General features: G+C 41.6%; 1 protein-coding gene across 3 annotated transcripts in view; it reads left to right on the top strand.

The window, feature by feature from the left end:
• The first annotated feature begins 1,022 nt into the window (after positions 1 to 1,022).
• The window catches only part of rsrc1 (arginine/serine-rich coiled-coil 1), a 114,630-nt gene continuing 97,707 nt past the window's right edge, over positions 1,023 to 17,945 (top strand). For 2 of the 3 annotated variants that reach the window (XM_071495935.1, XM_071495937.1), the window contains exons 1-3: positions 1,023 to 1,146; positions 1,633 to 1,830; positions 5,378 to 5,500. In XM_071495935.1, the coding sequence (XP_071352036.1) occupies positions 1,649 to 1,830; positions 5,378 to 5,500 (305 nt within the window). In that variant the 5' untranslated portion in view covers positions 1,023 to 1,146; positions 1,633 to 1,648. The remainder of the gene's footprint in view (positions 1,147 to 1,632; positions 1,831 to 5,377; positions 5,501 to 17,945) is intronic. The other variant, XM_071495936.1, reaches the window with a different exon arrangement.

The raw sequence follows: 17,945 nt of genomic DNA on the forward strand, positions 1-17,945 counted from the left end.
TCTGGTGCAAAATTAAGCGTGTTTATTGATAATCTATATAAAGACCTAATTCCACACAAGAGCTCTAACAATTCCCCTGATTAAATATTAACGATGTTTCAGCTTGAACCCTAGGCATTAATTACTCTTATTTCTGCTGCATCTGAAAGCAGGGTGAATTCCTAATCGCTGTGATAAACAGCCTCTTGTATCTATCTGCAGTGAAAACCACATTAAATTGTTTCTGATCAGCCATTCCCATGCATGATGTTGATTCATTTAGCCTACTGGTAAATGTTGTCCGAGTAGCAGCGGCGTTTCACCTTCAGTCTGTGTGAATTTCAAATAATTCATTCTCCTACTTTGCTGAAAATGGTTTGGATGCTTTGTCTGCCCTTGCAGCTCTCTCCGTATATATGTTTATTAAAAAAAAAACAAAAAAAACTTATAATCTGAGAAGATGACCTCATGCGAATGATCACTGACAAGTTACAACACACACGTGTAAGTTGCTCATTTTAACATTTGTGGTGTGCAGAAGGAAATAAGAGTAGCACGGACTGTTGATATATGTGAATGAGCATTATAAGTCTGTTACTATGAAATATTTTCAACTGAAATCCCAAAGATTACACAGAGTCCAACATAACAATTCAAAATAATACGTGAAGAAGGTGCGTTGCTGCTTAGTTAACTGACGTCGTGCTCCTAGATTTATGAAATAGTGCCAATGCCGGGTTCAAAAGTTGCCGTACTGGAAAACATCATCCAGAAATGTTCACTTTTGTCAATCCTTTTTTTTCCCCTCCCTCAAATAGCCTGGGGTAGCCTACATCAGTCGTGCAATAGGGGAAATATTATTCTTTACCTATAGGTTCACTGAAAATATATGAAGCTATTTTATTAATAATGGCTCGGATTCATTTTAAACAGAATACCAAAGCAGTTTGGGCCCAATCATAAAAAAAAAAACTAACAAAAACAATTCAAGCCCATAACACCAAGTAAGATATCACTTAGTCCATCGATTCCTCTGTGTGTGATTCTGTTGTCTGTGCTCGATCGATGCGCTCTGGTTTGACGAGTCCAGTCTTCAGAGCAGTGCATGGTTGAGTTGTGGTGCTCCGCAACGATTTAAAAGGTGAGAAGCGGGATTTTCATTCCAAGGTAACGTCTGCATTTTTTTTTTTTTTTGGTACATGTATACTTTCATTTTACGTTTACTGAGTGCAATGTGATACGTGTTTACCGTCGAGCAGCTAGAAGGCTAAAGGCTAAACGAGAACCACAGCCAAACGTCAGTGGAGTTAGCACAGTTAGCCTGCTAGCTAGCCTTCACAGAAAACACGTTTGTTTGAAATTCGCCTCCTTAGTATTTACTGTATGTGCAACAACAGTGGTGTTACAGCTGTTACCGTGTTTCAAAAAACACAACTGTTACTTCACTACATGTGGTTTATAAGCTATGCTACGTGTTATGCTAGCTCTACAGCCAGACCCCTTTCTAGAGCTCAGTGGTCACCGTAGCAACAACAACATAACACTGTGTGTATGTGATATGTTAAATTGTTTAGTTTGTTCCCGTCGATGCTCTTGGTTTAACTGTATATCAAGCTGCTCTGCAACCCTACTCTTGCGTGTATGTTTTGCCAGCTGACAGACAGCCAGCATGGGTCGGCGCTCCTCTGACAGTGAGGATGACGGTCGGAGCAGGAGGAAGAGAAAACAGCGTCGCCGTTCATCCTCTTCGTCCTCTTCTTCCTCCTCATCCTCCGGCAGCAGGGTGACCAGCAGCCGGAGTCGCAGGTCCAGTCGCAGGAGCCGATCTCGCTCCAGAGACAGGGACAGGAGGTGAGAGTGCACAACAAGCTTGTCCTCTAAACAGAGGTAGCAGGGATGAACACTGAGCAGGTGACTGTCCTGCTGAAGAGTCCTTGAGAAAGACAGACTCTGTTTTATTCCTGGTGCATTGTCTTCTTGTGGAAGAGTAGAGGAAGCTGGTGTCACAAACATATGTTTCCCAACTAAATGCTCTAAATGACTAATCTTCTCTGTGGTTACTGAAGTAAAGCAGAGATTCAAAACACTGTTTGTACATTTCCTGTTTTCTTGTGTTGGCTTGTCTTGTCTTTCTTGTCCCTTTTAGTTTAGTAACATTTGTTTCAGGAGTGTGATGTACTGTTGAAGGCAGTTCTCACCATATTACTGGCTGTTAAAGTTTAGGCTTTAAGTGATGTCAGTAACTTTGTAATGTTAATCTTATACTTCTATATTCTGCTTTTAGGGAGACTTTATAACAGCTGCCCAGGGACTACAGTTGAAAAACATTCTCTTAGTTTACTGTGGCACATTTACAGCAATGTTTAAAATTGATAAATATACACATTATATATGTGTATATATGTGTCTAATAACTTTACTGCCAATATTTTTCTGATATGCCTCTTTCACAGCAGACGTTCTGAAAAGCACAGATGTTACTTATAACATTCACAATGGCCCTGTTCTTCTCAAGTGCCCTAATAATTCATGACAGTGAACCAGCATGAACAATCCCAAGACCCTGAGACTGAAGCAGCGAAAATGGATGTCAGCCATCGTTCATTTTTTAAAAATTTATACCTGTGCTTTACCCTACTGTGAGATGTCAGTGTCAGTGTCCGTTTGTCAGTGAAGTTGCACTTATTTCAGCATTTGCATCATACAGAACTTTATACAGAGATATATTTGTAAATCAGCTGATAATTGAGAAAATAATGGGTACTGTTGTTTTGTTTTGGCTTCATGTGGGCAAAGGGAGAAATGCCATTACTGAGTAATAACTGAGACAGCTGTGACTAGTTTGGATTTTATGTAGTTCAGTCTTCCTCAGCATGCAGTAACTTGATTTAAAAGCAAGATATGACAGAAAACTTGTTGAATTCATGAGAATTTTGTTTGGTTGACACGAAAACATCCTTTGAAATAAATGCTGCATTTTAATAGTACAGTTGTTTACATTTCAGTTTCAATTAGGAAACGGTCGGTTTTTGTTGTTTTGCCCACGTCGAGGATAATTGAAGACAACCGCAGGATGGAATATTTGGTCTCTTTAGTTGTTATTCATATAGAACAGTGGACAGTGAAGTACTCCTTTACTGCCTTTACCCAATTTATTTTGAAATTTGACAACGACATTTTGATTAAATCTCCACTATTTTAATTGGTCATACAATTTCCACAAAAAGAATGTGCTTGGGCACTATAAGAAGTAACACTAGCACTTTTAATTTTGTGCTTAGGCTAGAAATCATTTGAGAGGTGAAACATTTAGAACTCTATAGGCAAAGTGAGACGGTTGGCACTGCAGATAGGTTGGTCTCTTATATCTTGAATAGTTTGACTTTGGGATAGATGTGGCTCATTTCAATGCCTGGTTTTGTGTCTAGTCTTTCAGAAAATAAATAAAATGGAAAAGCTTGTCATAGCTGAGACATAAAATGTTACAAGCTCATACTACTTTTATAAGCTTCTTGTTGTGTTTATAAAGTATCATACATTGATATTTAGCAGTTGGTGAGGAAGGGGGAGGCTCAGTATAATAAAGACATCTTTACACGTGGTTAGTGGCTGGACCTGGCCTCCTCCATCCACCATCCATCCATCTACAGCTGCCACTGGCTGTGTGTGGCTGTTCAGACAAGGCCAATTGATGGTAATTATTTATGAGACTTGGTCAAGGTCCATTACTGCTGATGGGAAGTCATTGTCTGTCTGCACAGGGTGGGGCTGGGTGGGCAGTGTAAATCCTGAGACCAATGTACCTAATCTATTAGCCATACATTTTGATCAATTAACCAAGACCTTGAGTGTATATATGTGTGTGTGTGTGTGTGTGTGTGTGTGTGTGTGTGTGTGTGTGAGAGAGAGAGAGAGAGAGAGAGAGAGAGAGAGAGAGAGAGAGAGAGAGTGTGAGTGTGAGTGTGAGAAAAACAGAAGAGTGCTTATACTCTTGGCCGGTGACATTATGACCACATAATTAGTGTGTGTGCACAAAGAGTAATTGATGGAATGGACATGTGTGTGAGATATAAAGTGGGGGCAAGATGGAGAAAAAGTGTGTGTGTGTGAGTGTGAGTGTGTGTGAGTGAGCAAGAGACATGAATTCCAACTTTTTAGGCGTATTCATGTCAAAGGCTTCTGTGTTATGCAGCTTGCACTCACATGTGTTTGGGCCATTATGTTTTATTACATTACATTTGCGCAGGCTTCTGTGAAAATTTGTGAGTTGGCTCACTACTGTGTGTTCCTTCTGTGTAATGTATGAAGTGGTTCTACAAGGGCTGTGGAAGTTATTTCATAAGGCCTCACTCATGGGATCCAGCCTTTAGAATACTAATGGATCTTTGCTGTGCTACTCTAAGTGGTACAAATCTGGTTTGATAGTTCAGCCTCTGTGTTATTTGTATTGCTTTTCCTTTTCTTCTCCTCTCCTCTATCTTGCAGTGTTCCCACAGGACCGAGTGTGTTTTTTTTTTTTTTTTTTTTTTTTTTTGTATCTGTGTGTGTGCGCTAAAAATATTTGGGTATTTTTGGCTTTGGTGAAACAAAAGAAAAGATTTTAAATAATGAATATTGCTCAAACTGTTTGAATAGAGGCGGGGAGGTTTCTGCATTTACATTCACCCCTATAAATACCTCCTGCTACATGATATCAATAGAAACACGGTGTGAGTGGTGTTTGGAAAATAGCCGCTACACACACACTGCTGTAGCCACATTAAAGAGCAGCAGAGCACCAAAGGGCCCCTGTGGAGGAACTGTAGGGCAGCCTGTGTGGCTCTGTTGCTCTGGGCCATAGACAAACTTGTTCACTAATGCAAAGTAGCCATGAGCGCTGCTGATAATAGGTCAGTTTATTTGGTTCATTAGGACATATTTGCTCTTGAAATGACCAACAAAATAAATTAGGAATGCAGCAGTGATTTATACAGAAGAGGGAAGAATTTCAGATTATGTTGTCTGAGCTGTTGAAAACTAGTGGATGAACACAGAGAATAAATGAAAATGGTGTTTGTCATGGCAGGGTGGAACTGCAGAGGGAAATGATGTGGCAAGAGCTTGACTTTGGTTTTGTAGGTTTGTTTTATGGAAAGCAAACTGTGACCATGGTAAAATTGTAATTACTAATAACAGAAGTATTTACAAATGTATATTCTCAGTGATTGGGAATCAGTTTTTTTTCATTACCCACACTGCGTTTTGAGAACCTGTTTACATGTTTCACTGTTTTTCACTTGCCAGTACCAGATAATGATTAATTGTATAAACAAGAATCCTGCGGTATGATTGATGATTTGTTTTAAGAGTCGTGCCAATAATACAATCACATTTGTACGTTTCTGTCTGTGTGCTCCAGGAGGAAACGACGTTCCAGCAGCAGTTCGTCCCGCAGTTCGTCTCACAGGAGGAGGAGTCGCAGTACAGCGAGAGACAAAGGGAGGAGCCACCGCTCACACAGATCACGCAGCCGAGACAGGAGGTAACACCGTTACACATTCACGACTCACTGTTTACTCAAATTTGACTTTTGACTTGAATTTTTTTTTTATTAGTCCTTGCATTGACCAGCAACAAAAACAAATCATTTCTTGGATAAGAATTATTCAAACCACTTACTTTTTATCTGGTTGGCATAAACACTTTTTAGTTAGAAGTTGTTGACACTTTGGTGGTTTGGTATTGTCATTTTACTGACTGTCTGGTTTAGATTAATCTTGGGAAAATTTGCTGCAGAATTTTATCTGTGATAATAGCGTGTAAAATGATATTAATAGTGACAGTGATAATGATAGTAATAATAATACTCTCTGAATAAATATGTTTTTAATTGTATTTTTAAGAATATGTTCCTTTCATTCTGAGACAAAGTCTATAATTCATGTAGAAAAAGGGTGAGTGATGGTTTCATCATTTAGGAGTGACAAAAGAATTCGACTTGAAACACTTATTGAGTGTTTGTATTACAAATCAGTGTGTGGAATTCCATGGCAGACTTTTCTTATTAAAGAAGCAATAAGAATTTTGGAAGTTTATTGTAGCATCAACAATCACATCATTTCGTATTTATGTTTTATGTCGTCAGATTGAGCCACATGGAAACTTGCATTTTAGGTCTGGATTAACACTTTGCGTATGCGTGTACTCATGTCTCTACAATCCATCTTACTGCGTGAGTATTAATGAAACAGAGACCCGCAGAGACAGCAGGTCATATGCAACACCAGTCCAATCTCTTCTGGCAGCAGCTCTCCTTTCACTCATTAATGCAATTAAAACATCATTACCCATACATACTGTGTTGAATTATGATTTGAATTATGATTATTATTGCTGTAGTTGACTCAATTTTTTTTTTTTTTGTCTTTTTAGCAAGGGACTAACTTATTCATGCAAGTCTAATGTGTACACACCTGCACCACACTTCCAGCACACACACAGCCATAGTCAGTCGTGTATCCCTTTCAGAAACATAAAGGCAAAGTCTCTGTGTGTGGTGGTCCATGTCATTAGCATAGCTAATCTGGTGCTAATGAACCAGTAAACTGTGCTGTTTTTAAATCCCTCACACACACGCGGACACGCAGACACGCAGACACATAGAAACGTGCACAGATGCACAATTGAAGAAAAGGTTGTCATAATATATGCGTGAGCAAGGCCCTTTGTTTACTTGTGTATGGCTGCGGGGGAGAGCAGAGATCATTTTAATCACAAAGAAAAAAGAGTTTTAATATCTTCATTACAGAGGTGACAGGATGAAGGGACGATGCAACAGAGATGTTTTGACAAGTGTGGTTGATGGTGCCATAAAAAGACACCACACTCCAGCTCTACAATCTAATGTTCACAGAACATGTTGTGGCCTCAGAACAAGCAGCAAATTTCAGTGTTGCACCAAAACAATTTATTGAGAGAAATTGGCCCAACAGTTTTCACACATTCTCCCTCTGCTCTCTGCGGTACTGTGGCAGTCACTCACAGCGGCAGCGGTGATTAAAACATCAGTCGAAAATGGCATTACTGGTGTGGGTGGGAGATGAAAGGTGGAAGGGATTTGGGAGATTTAGAACTACAGTCGATGACATCGGTGTTTACAAACAATGCACTGTGATTAGGAGGGTTGCGTTGTGTAATCCGCTTAGTGGTAAGCGAGGAGCAGGTGGGTTGGGCTGGCGTTGGTGGCGGAGAGTTTGTGTGGGTGCGTGGTGGGGTGTTACAAGGTGGAGGCGGTGTTGGAGGTGGGGATGTGTGAAATGATGACATTGATGATAAATTTATGCCGTTATGTGATGGCAGCTGCAATTTGTGTCTGCAAAACTTTGTCGGTGGTGACCACATGTGCACTCCTGTTTCAGCCTCAGAACAATCCAGTGGAAATTTTATGGTGTCATCTAATAAATGGAACTAGAGCTGAAACGATTAGTCAATGAATGGATTAGAAAAATAATAAACAATTTTAATTTTTGATAGATGAATTTGTTGAATTTTGGTCAAAAGTGCAAAACATTCTTGTTCCAGCTTCTCAGAGGGGAAAATTAGCAGCTTGTACCTAATCTCTTTGGGTTTCAGACTGTTGTTTGGCCCAAACATGGCCAGCAAGAAGACAACACCTTCAACCCTGGAAAATGGGATGGCTATTTTTTTTTTTTTTTTTTTACAATTTTGACATTTAATGGACCGGAAACTAATATGCAGATTTGTTGATAATAAATTGCTAGTTGACACACAAAAGGCAGCAATAGGAGTAATTTTAGTTTTATAATCTTGTCCTGTGTTGGGTCACTGCATATTCTAGCCCCACTGGAGTTGTGGAATGAAAGCAGTTTGGTGTGTACTGTGAACAGGTGCCCTGACTGCCATTAGTCAGTGGTGTGTGTGTGTGTTCATGAGGTTGCCTGAGCTGGCTGAGAGGCTGGCTGATGGATCAGAGGAGGATTGAGTGGACAGGACCTCATGATTGATAAGCAGATAGGATATGAGGTGCTGCCTGCCACACCAACCCGGCACCACCTTCAGAATAAGAAGGAGAGAAGAGAGACCGAGTGCACCGACCAGAGAGAAGAAAGAGAGAGGGGACAAGAAGTTAGACGAGAATGTAAAAATCTGGAGAGAATAAGTTGAGTTAGTGCAGGAGAGGGAGTGGAGAAGATCCTAAAGGAGGAAAATGAACAGGAAAGACGAAAGGAAGTGTCGGTAGAGAGAATAGGCTTGAGAGAGGGATAATATTCAGAAGAAATGAGAATAATAATTTCTGCATCAGAATATTGCAAGGGAGAAGATTAGGACCATAGTGAGGCTGTCGTAGGTTGAAGGGAGAGAATATTATTACCTTCTTTTCAGTCTCTCATGTATAAATAAAAAATAGAGATACATGAAATAAGAATAATGCTCTATCATGTGTTTACCATCTATCGTTGCTTCTACCCTCTCTCCTCTCTTTCTCCTTTTTTTTCTGCCCTCAATCAGAGGAGGGCCAGGTCCCCCAGAGGCAGTCAATCTTGCCCTGAAATGTAAAACAGACAAGAGGAGCAGATTACCTATTTGCCATTAATGTTTATTCTCTTTGATGTGAGCAGGCATATCAGGCTGTGTGTGTGTGTGTGTGTGTGTGTGTGTGTGTGTGTGTGTGTGTGTGTGTGTGTGTGTGTGTGTGTGTGTGTGTGTGTGTGTGTGTGTGTGTGTGTGTGTGTGTGAGAGAGAGAGAGAGAGAGAGAGAGAGTGGGTGTGTGAGAGAGAGAGAGAGAGTGGGTGTGTGAGTGCCTGCCTGTGTATGTGTGCACCAGCAGCTGAGCATGTGTGAGGTTGATTGAGCGTATGCATGTATGGTGCAAATCTGCGCGAATGCATGTTCATTTGGGGGGGGGGGGGGGGAGAGTCACGGCCTAGTCCACTGGGGGAGAGCAGAGTGGAGCATGGTGGCAGCAGCGTACAGTGATCTGATGGGTACCCAGTCCAACAAAGACGACACAGCCTCTCATCACAGTAGGATCACAGGCATGTCTTTAGGTGAGCTCGACGGCGCAGTGTAGTGCTGGGCTTTTATGGGCGGCCACAGCAGGGGTTAAATGTGTGTGGCTCAGTCAGTCATTCTGTCAGTCCTTCAGTGACTTTACAGTTTGCTTTAGAGGCACCATTGGAAGACATGGAGGACTGGCAGGTGTGATTCCACCACAATTCTACCACTTGACCCATCAAAGAGCAGCTGAGGATTTCATTTATTGTTAGGTATTCATGCATGCACATATAGGTAAGCATATACTGCAGGGTACACACAACACACAAACGCTTACATTTTCCTCATTAATATTTCAAGGGTGTGTTGAGTTAGCAGGGCAGAGTGCTAGCGTCAGGGTTTAGCCCTGTTAACACTGGAGCGCCTTCATCACTGGGATGCTGTCATGAGTTTAAGGAGAGTGAGACCTCTAATTATCGGTCTTTCCCCCCAGAGGAGATAGATAGCAAGCTAAACACACCACCCAACATGGTAGGATGGCCGACCAGAGTCAGGATTATCTCAGCCCCCTGGAGCCACAGAGGCCAGGATGAGGCCAGAAGATATGCTCATTTTGAGCTAGGGGAAAGGACTGTGGGTGGAACATGGTTTTGGACTAGACAGATAGTCACTATTAAAAAAATGTGGTTATGGTCAAGTACAAACTGGCATTGCCAAATTTTCGTTTAATCTTTTTCAGTTTTTATTCATTGTTGACGAGTCATTGCAAAGGATGTTTTTATGAATAGGCTTACCTGATTCTTGTTAGGGTGCTGGAACTCATGGCTGGGTCTCCTTCTTTAAACAATTTGTTTTACATTTTAGGGCACATCTTTTGCTGGCCAAGAAATAGTTTGGCAATACCTTCCCATAAGACTGCAACTTGTTGTTTTTACATTCCTCCTTTTTTCCACAGATTAAACAAATGAGATAAGATGTTTTAATTAGTGAGCTCTAGTTTTTATTACCTTTGGACAGAGCCAGGCTCACTGTCTCCTCCCTGTTTCCAGCCTTCATGCTAAATTAACCTGCCAGCTGCTAGCTTCATATTCACTATGCAGACATTAGAGGGGTATCTGTCTTTTCTGTTAATCATTATCAGAAAAGGAATAAGTGTATTTTCCAAACTAGTCCTTTAAGGCTGACATGAAACATAGGATGTAATAATTATGAGGCACTTCAGTGATCCCTTCAGTGATCCCTGGAGGAATCTCCTGATTCCTCCAGAGAGGTCAGATGTCAGGGCTGAGTAAAGATCAGTGCCCAGGGCACCTAGTTTCGGTGCCTTGGTCAGAGATATTTAAGCAGGTGTAATGCCTTGCACATCAGTAGTTGACCTAGAGTCTTCTGGCTGTGAGACAGTCGTCTAACCACTTTGCCACCCTGCCATGTCTTTCTGGCTGCTAGACCCAGGTAATCTGGATGTTATAGTTCCACAACATGAGCTCTGCTCTCTGGACTGGAGATCACAGAAGGACTCTGTGTGTGTGTGTGTGTGTGTGTGTGTGTGTGTGTGTGTGTGTGTGTGTGTGTGTGTGTGTGTGTGTGTGTGTGGAATTGAGCAATGGCCTGGTATTTATTTCACACAGCAATTTTCCCCTGTATGAGATGAGGTGTCGTACATCTGCTAGATAGCTTTTCCTGCCTAGCACTGACACGAAGCGTGCGCAAGGTCATCCAGGCAGCTGGGAGCGGGGAGGGCTGAGGTGAGGAACTGTAGGGAGGAGAGGAAAGGTCTTACAGGGGGAGGGAGGGAAGGTGGGGTAGTTGAGTACAAGATGACAGAGGTGGGGTGAGGAAAATCTACAGTTTATTGTGGGTGAGCAGTGTGGCTGCACAGCTTTGCACTGCACCTGGATCAGCAATTCCCCTGTCAGATGGCAGGGTGGGAAACGTATATTAATTCACAAAGTTCAGAGTATGTGTGTGTGTGATGTAACAGGTGGTTTAGGGTGTCGCTGGCTTCATAAGGGAAACAGGCCTGAGTGTGTTTTGAGGACATGACAAGTGGAATCTGGTGGTGAGATGTCGCCATGATGAGAGAACCATAAGGCATGAATTGTTGTGCTGATGGATAGGAACTAACATGAAGTGGATTGTGAACAACCCCAAAATCATTTTGCTTCTTTAGGTTGCTCTATTTAACTAAGTATTATTACAGTTATGTATTTAAGAGCAGGCTCCTGGCTGCTTTTCATGTATCTGTCTGTTATTTCATGGGCTCTACAGATCTTTTCTTCTCCTCCTTCCCACAGGATGGCATTTAGCTCTTTCTTCCTTCTTCCCCTATTACCGGACTTGCAAAGTGTTGATTTAAACTGAAAGATGACCTGGTTTAGTTCGGCTGCGTCTTCTCTACTCCATAAAAATCAACATGCTTCCAGTCGTGAGATCTGAGCGCGTTTGTTGTTGTTGTTCCTCTCTTTTCCCCTCTCTCTCTGTCTTTCTCTCTCTGTCTTACTCTCTTTCTCTGTGTTGTCTTTTTTATTTATCTGCTGTAAAGGCCAGTCAAGCGCTGCTCGGCTTTGTTGTCAGAAACCTTTATTTACCAAAGGGAGGAATAAGTGACTGACACAGACAGCCTCTTTCATCCCCGCCTCGCCGCAAGCAGTGTTCCCCTCTAACGCCAGAGGAAACACCCCCCCCCCCTCCTCTCTCACCCCTCACTTCTGCCAAGCTGGCCTCCCCCCACAACCCCACTCCACTGCACCCCTCCATCCTGCAGGCTCACAACACACTGGCCCACTCCCCTGGGTAGCAACCTAGCTGTAGAATCTGAGTAACACACACACACAAACACACACAAACACACACAAACACACATGCAGAATTCACCTCACAAAAGGCATCTCACCAGTCCTCTCACATAGACGATCAAATGAGAGAGTTAGTCCGATCGTCCCAAACAAAGACGAGTTTAACATCAAAGAGTTGTCCTTTTTCTCTTTTTATCCATCTGTTAAACAAACTGGGAGTAATGACACATAAAGCCTGTTATGTTACAACACTGGCTTGAAAGGCAGTTTTTGTATTTTTAATTTTGTGTGAAGGAGGAATCCTTCGGGCAACAGTGATCAGTCAGTGGTAACAAGTGTGTTAATGTTTTAAAAAAAACATTAACACAAGATTATGATGAGATAAAACATCATCATCCTCATTAATTTGGTTGTAGCATGAGGTAATAATGTATTTACAATAATTCTCAAAAGGTGTAATTAAGCTGAATTTGATACTATATAGAAAGCATTATTACTATATTAGCATTTTAGATAATACTGTAAATACAAAGAGGTTTTTGTGCAGACACTGATGGTGTGCAAAGTCAGACTCACGACTGTATAATTTCTCCAGTTTACCTGTTCAACCAGAGGTAAATGTTTAAATTAGCAGAATGTTAGATTCATATACTGTAGCCCTTCATCACGATCAAGATGCAAAGAATTTTCAGTGTCTGATAATAAGTAACAGCTTTTCTTATCTAGTCATTGGCTTTTTGTTATTTTCTCTTGTTCACATTTTTGAGTGTGGAGGTGGGAAGATAAATCCTGTTTTTTGTGAAAAGGTCCTTAAACTGTGCTGCTATTATGTATCTCATATGTTTGTAAAATAGACCAATTAGAAGACATTTTCTTTAAAGTTTTTTTTTTTTTTTTTTTAAATCTTTATTTCTTATCTTATGTCCAATTGCTACTAAAACTAATTTACTGGATTTGCTTAGAAGTAGCATTTAATAGGACAAAGGTCATAATTACAAATAAATGTCACAGATTTTTTTTCCAGATATTGCAATAAACATAGTTCATTCAGTTTTTTGAAGTTTATATCTCTGAACATTGAGAGTGCTGACTAATGTTCCTTTGGAAAGCTGTGTGTATGAATGAATTCAAACCTTTGTGATTAATTTAAGTATCATAAAAACCAGATGACTTACTTTATATCTGTATACCAAAGACAAAATTTGGCTGTTTGATGACTGAAACCCAATACAAATGTGACACTCCTACTTTTATTTCTTTGGTAGAGAAACACTTGAACAGTTTTGCAAATAAAACCTCTATAATGCCAAAAGACTAATGTCATGTTATCAGCCCTCATTGTGTTCACTTTATGAGAGAGAAAAGCCTCATCCGTCTGGCCAGACCAAGAGAAAGATGGAGACAGAAACGCTTTTAGCTCTGGCATCGGAAAATGAACACCAAATGTATCTCTCTCTCTTTTTCCTTCCTGCCTTCTCTCTGTCTCTCTTTCCTATTTAAGCTTCTTGAAGTTCTTCCAAATTGGGTTTTAAATGCCAATTAGGAGGTTGAATGTAGTAAAATAAAAGCAAATGCAGGCAGGATGGCCTCACCTTCTGGCTGGTTAGGCTTCAGAGAGAGCCGAGCCGGACCTTTGGCTCCCAGCGAGGCTTTGAGAGAAATATCCTGCCTAATGAACACATTAATTATAACCATAACTATTTATAAGATGATAATTAGAAACGAAGGGAGGTAAACTGGGCTTTTCCTGCAATTAATGGAGGATTAATTACGGGAGCTAATGAAGTGGATTTTTGAAACGCGTGGAGGTGAAGTACAGAGATGTGCAGCTCGCTTTGTGATCACTGGCATAATTATTTTCTCCAGCGCCAAAGCGTTTGAGGCCCTGGTCCTCGCCGGCTCAGGCCGGCTAATAAGCATCATTGCATCGTTATATATGCACTTAAAAAGACTTGCCACTGAAATGACTGTCTAATTATTTCTAATTGGCAGGCCCTGTGTGTTGTCATTGAGCTGTTTGGAGCCGCAGCGGAGCCCTGGGTCTAATAACACTCTGGGCGGAGAAGCACGGGGAGAGAGAGAGAGATAGAGAGACAGTGATACACAGAGAGAAAGAGCAAGAGTAAAGAGGAGGGGGCCTTACCGGTTGCCTGCTGCTTATAGCCGGACCTGCACATTGTCCCCCTGTGCCACTCGCCCAGCAGGACAGCAGGTCCTAGAATGACGCCAGGTGCACTCAGAGGTCACCTTGCCAAGTAGCCGATTAGCAAAGTTTTATTTTATCTGTGCTTGTTTTCCCCTTTTAATTAACAGCTTCTGCTCTTAATTTATGCACAGATAAACGCCACCGTCTGTCCACAGTTCTTCTTTCAGTCTTAAACATACTACTCACACACACGCACACACTCACAGAGGGGGTGGGGGGTATGTTTATGTGCTGTGTGTGATTCAGTGGCCAGGTTTTGAGCCAGTCCGCAGAGACCCCTGCTAAGAGAGCATGCATGGACAAACCTCAGTCAGACGTGGTTACCTTGTACTCTAGTTATACTCTAGCTCAAACCATATGGATACTATCATTCTCTGGGACTCAGTGGAGGACTCATGTGTCGACATGTAGTTTGTCTTTACAACAGTCACAGTCATATTCAGAATTAGTGTTGATTTTTTTTTTTTCAGCACACATTTATCATCAGGTTTTTTAATAAAAGTAAATACATGCATGTTTACAGTAGATTTTCATTTTCATTACATTATTTGAGGCATTGATCTCCATGTCCATGTTTGAGTGTGTATGTGTTATGAGAGTGTTTGAATGATGGTTTAGGATTATGTGTGTGAGCACCTCACTTAACTCGTCCTAAGCAGAGCCATGTGCGTTGTCCTGCCAAAAAAAAAAAACCCTCTGTCATTCCTCCTCTACCCCCCGGACAACTTGAGAGCAAATTGCCAGCTAATGGAACCACTGCCTGCACTTGTCAGTTCACTTTGGACAAGCAAAGGCACCACACAAACACACATACACACACAAGCATGTGGTTTCACTCACACGTTTAGTAATTTATTTGTGGAAAAAGAAGAGAAAAATGAGAGCGAGGGAGAATGGCAGAGAAATGAAACAAGGATCATGTGCGTCTTGACTGAAACCTTGACAATCTTTTTGAAAGTAATGAAACACTTTCTCAGCATGCGCATTAGGTTTTCTATTTGAAATTTGTCTTCCTTTTTTTGCTCTGTCTATCTATTTGGGTTTTGGCAGAGTTGCGGACATGAGGAGGAAGTGGAGAGAGATGGATCGCCCAAAGGATACGTGGCCAACTGATGTATGATTGGCTGAACAAAGAGCAGATCACGTCTGTGACTGGTTGAACAGAGAACTCGGTGTCGTGATTTTGGCTTCAAATCAAAGCAGGAAAAATGTAATTATTTTAAATGCAGTCAACAGTTTTGTGTGGAGTGGAAGTTTGCCAGATTTCTATGTAAACTCAGTGGGATACTGATGCTCAGTAAAAATGAGATAACAGAGTGTGATCTCTGTCTCTCTGGTGCTACTGCAGATGTGTAATGAATGGCATTTATGCATCAGTGTAACATGTGGCATCATTTGGATCCTGCCTCCAACAGTATATAGCAAATCAGTGTTTTGACGCTTTTAGTAAAATGTTAGGATCTGTAGGCATTTCATTGAAGACATAAAACTGAAAATGTGAAGATATAAGTTATATTTAGTAATAGGAAAGATATTTTAAACAATTAATTACTTACAAAATTAAAAAATAGACCTTGGCTGCATCGTTATTTCACTCTCTACAGAGCTGAAAAGAATTTGGAATATTCTCCTACAAAACATAATCTACGCAGAAATTCCTGCCATTTCTCAGAGAATGGGTCTCTATGTTGTCCGTATATTTCTGTACTGTTTACGAAACGGATTCTCTCTACTTGCATGGGTATGTGTCACAGCACCGAAATCATCCTATCCACTACCCACGATTGGTTAAAAAAACAAGGTAACATTTGCCTTCTGTATGGACTACTTCTATGGACATGTAGACTACGAGAAGTGACAGATGTATTGGAGAGGAGAGCTTTTTTTTCCAGAGGGTGGAGTGTTTTCTCTTTCTGTTCATTTCTTGATCTCTCTTTCGGTGTTCATCTGTCTCTTTCTCCTCCTCCTTGTTCATTCTTGACAGCGGTTCATAAAAAAAAAATAAAAAAAAAAGATTTTTAGAAACTTCTTTATGAGACAAGCCTCTCCTCTGTCATAAGACAACTTTATGTTATTCCACTGAAGAGGGGAAACTAATAGTCCTATGTTTTTTACGGGGCGCTATTCCAGTTGTGTCTTGGGTGTTTAATTAAGTGTAGTTTCCCTTTAGTAGTGGAATGTGTGTCTGCTTTTTGTCGGCCCGTTCCTCTGTGCCTTTTACAGTCCACCCACATGGTTTGTCTCAGCGTTTATGATTTTTCTTATACCGGAGTTGTGAGGTTCCTAAATCACTTAAGCACACAGGGCCGAGCAGTCCACATTTAAACAATAAAAGGCTGTTATGCTAAGGGCCCTCAGATCTCCTACCACTTCATAAATACATGCGTATAAAAGGCAGAAAAATACATCTTCCCTGACCAGAGGGAGAGGGAGAGCGAGCGTCTGAGAGCACACCTGCTAATTGGAGCCAGCTTGATGTGAAGCACGGCTGTCTGCTCCGTCTTCTCCATAAGTCCCAATCATTTTTTTCTTTTCTTTTTCATTCGCTCCCCTTTTTTGTTACCCTGGTTGTTCTTGACTCCCCGACTTTTAAAACCTTTTTCTTTCTTTATCTTAATGCTTCTTCTCTCTCCATAGCCTCCTGCTGTCCTTCAACTATTGTCCTCACTCCCACTCTTTCTCCTCCTCCTCCTCTGTCCTCCAACTTTTTCTACCTCCCTGCTCTCCACTCTCTTACACGTGGAGGCAATGACAACCAAAACAACTCTCTCCTAACTCGGTGTAACTAATTGTTCCGGGCCATGATGGATGGAAGGAGGGAAAAAGTGGGTTTCAATTGCGTGAGTAGCTGTGAGCGAGTTGGCAAGTTAGCACCTAGTCTCAATGTGACCTCCACTTGACCTTGTGTCGGGGCTGAGTGGCTGAGCCAGCCCCCCCCTCCCAGCTCCAGCTGCTAATGGGTGTCATGTCAAGCTGCGGCTGCACAGAGGTCAAAGGTCGCGGGTGCACACCAGACGGCCAAGTTTAGGATTGCGATGAGGTGGCTGAGTGACACTGGGCATATGTGCCAATGAAGATGTTGGGTAATAGGCACACACACACACACACACATGCACATGGAAACCACATCGTGCTGCAGAAAGTTATCTTTTCCCTCATCGTTGGCTTGCCGTTGTAGGTTCATATAGATCTGAGGAGTCTTTGAAGACCTTTGAACGCTTCTAAATGGCTTGACCTTGTGGCTCGTGGCTGTAACCGTATGTGTGTGTGTGTGCTTGGGTGTGTATGGGTGGGTAGTGAGTGGGTGGCCTGCATGGGGTCTCATTTCTGTTTCACAACATAGCAGGGCATTGCAGACGTTTGTGTTGACGACGGCTAAATTAAAAGCAAACCGAAGATTATGACAAATCTAAACATTGCTTTTATGAAGCAGAGGGGGGACGAAGAAAAAACATTTCTGTGAATATTTCATGCTCCGTCTTTGCTGTGTTAATTGTGCTCACAATCAGCTACTTTGCAGTGATTCCTTGTGTGTTATTTAGTGTGTGTATGTATATTTATGTTTCTATGTGGGTGTGCATGGTGGATGACTGAGTCCGTGTGTGTGCTTGCGTGTGTGTGTGTGTGTACTGTGAACCGAGGGAACAGATAATGTGGCTGCTTGGAAGGGGAAAGCAGCTTGGGAAATGATTTCAACAGCTCTCATAATTAGAGGAATATCATAAATTAAACTTGTGTCTGCCGTTGCGTTTGAAGAGCACTCAAAAGTAATAAATTCTGGATGGTTAACATATTTGCATTCCATTCAGCAGGCAGCGTCAGGCAGGAACAGCTGTTTTCCACGTCTTTTGGCAGCAGGAAATGCACATTGCTCACTCAAGGTGCTTTTAGACACATTGAAATGGCAGAAAAAAGAAAAGTGACTTTTAACTTGAACATGAAGCTGCTGCTGTGTGCTCTGTCACTGGAA

The sequence above is a fragment of the Trachinotus anak genome, unplaced genomic scaffold (assembly GCF_046630095.1).
Source record: "Trachinotus anak isolate AG129_WGS33_773 ecotype Australia unplaced genomic scaffold, CSIRO_AGI_Tana_v1 ptg000014l, whole genome shotgun sequence".
NCBI classification, from domain to species: Eukaryota; Metazoa; Chordata; class Actinopteri; order Carangiformes; family Carangidae; genus Trachinotus; species Trachinotus anak.